At 39.2% G+C, this 1,438-nt stretch overlaps 1 protein-coding gene across 1 annotated transcript; it reads right to left on the minus strand.

Annotated features, from left to right (window-relative positions):
- Positions 1–464: 464 nt before the first annotated feature.
- On the minus strand, positions 465–860 carry LOC148945009 (uncharacterized). The gene has a single exon (XM_089098924.1). It carries the CDS (start codon positions 858–860, stop codon positions 465–467), a length of 396 nt encoding a protein of 131 aa, XP_088955050.1.
- Between the last annotated feature and the right edge of the window lie 578 nt (positions 861–1,438).

Consider the following 1,438-nt stretch of genomic DNA (forward strand, 5'->3'; position numbering starts at 1 on the left):
GCGTCTTCCCATTCGGACTGTAGGGACGCATGTATATTTGACAAGTCTCTTCTGTGTGAACGTCTCTGGGTGTTTCTAGGACGGCCTCGTCAACTTGATCCTTCTGGTTGTCAGAAGAGGATGGAGTTTGGCAAGCGATTTCTGCCCGTCCTGATGACATGGTCAAGATAACACCACCTACGTTGACGGATAACGTCTGTTATTAAAGGTAGCTGGACCTGTTTCCTGATGGTGTCATTTCTTATCCTCTGGGTCCAGTTTATATTTAGGATTCTTCTGAGGCAAGTGTTTTCAAATGATTGTATTTTTTCTCTTTTTGTTGGTTGAGGTGCCAGGTCTCAGATCCCTAAAGCAGTACTGACAGAACATTGCTTTGGAACAGTCGTATCTTTAGCCCCAAGGAGTATTTTTGAGATTTCCAAACTTGTTTGAGATGGTTAATCGCACCGTGTGCTTGTCCCAACCTAAGTTGGACTTCTCTTGCGTTTGCGTTTTTTTTGTGTGTTTTCGACTGTACTGCCCATGTATCTGAACTCGGTTACCTGCTCTATTCGGTCAGATCCACACTTAATATCAAGAGGAGATCCACTGATAGCCATGCTTTTGTTGTTGTTTTTTGTGTTGATTTTTAGTCCAAATTGTTCTGCTGCATCTTTAGCACTATTTATAAAGGCCTGCAGTCTCAGTTTGTAAGTATCAAGAAGGCTTATGTCGTCAGCAAAATCGAGATCTCGATGTCTGGCCGGCTCACCAATATCAATCCCATATCCCTCACAATTACTCAAGATGTAGTCAACAACAAGGATGAACAGTAGGGGGGAGAGGACACATCCCTGCTTTACTCCTGTCATTATTGTCATTATCTACAAGTGCCAAATGGCACTAAAAACAGCATTTTTGATGCAATGTCTCAAGTGGAAAAGCTGGGGCTAGTGGGCTACGACAACTTTTGGAGAAGTACTTAATGGCTCATTTAAAGCTAATGTCCATATTTACGTGTTTTTTATCTATTAAATAAAAAACAAGCTATATTAACTGAAAGTAAGGAGTGACATTAAAACGAATAGGAATTATTCCGTGTAACCTTGCTCTTTACGCTAAAGCTCAAATTTTGTTCCAATTCTTTAAGAATGACCCCTTAATCACAAAGGCTGTTAATCCGGGTTGCAGCGGTAGCTAGCAACCTAGTAAGAGACGTTAGAATAAATAGCTCTGATGAAAGTACAAAAAAACTTTAGCGCAAAGAGCGAGGTAATGACTAGGGGGCGAACCCAATCATATACGTAATAATTTCTGTTGGTTTTATGTTTTAGTAAGTAAGTAAGTTTATTTATAACCCGCAATATAAAATAAATGCGGAGTAAAAAAGAAAAAACAAAATACTATTATCCACAAGGAAATAATGAGAAAAACACAACATAAATAACATACCAAATTT

The sequence above is a fragment of the Artemia sp. Qi Xiang Cuo genome, chromosome 13, assembly GCF_049724085.1.
Source record: "Artemia sp. Qi Xiang Cuo chromosome 13, ASM4972408v1, whole genome shotgun sequence".
Taxonomy (NCBI): domain Eukaryota; kingdom Metazoa; phylum Arthropoda; class Branchiopoda; order Anostraca; family Artemiidae; genus Artemia; species Artemia sp. Qi Xiang Cuo.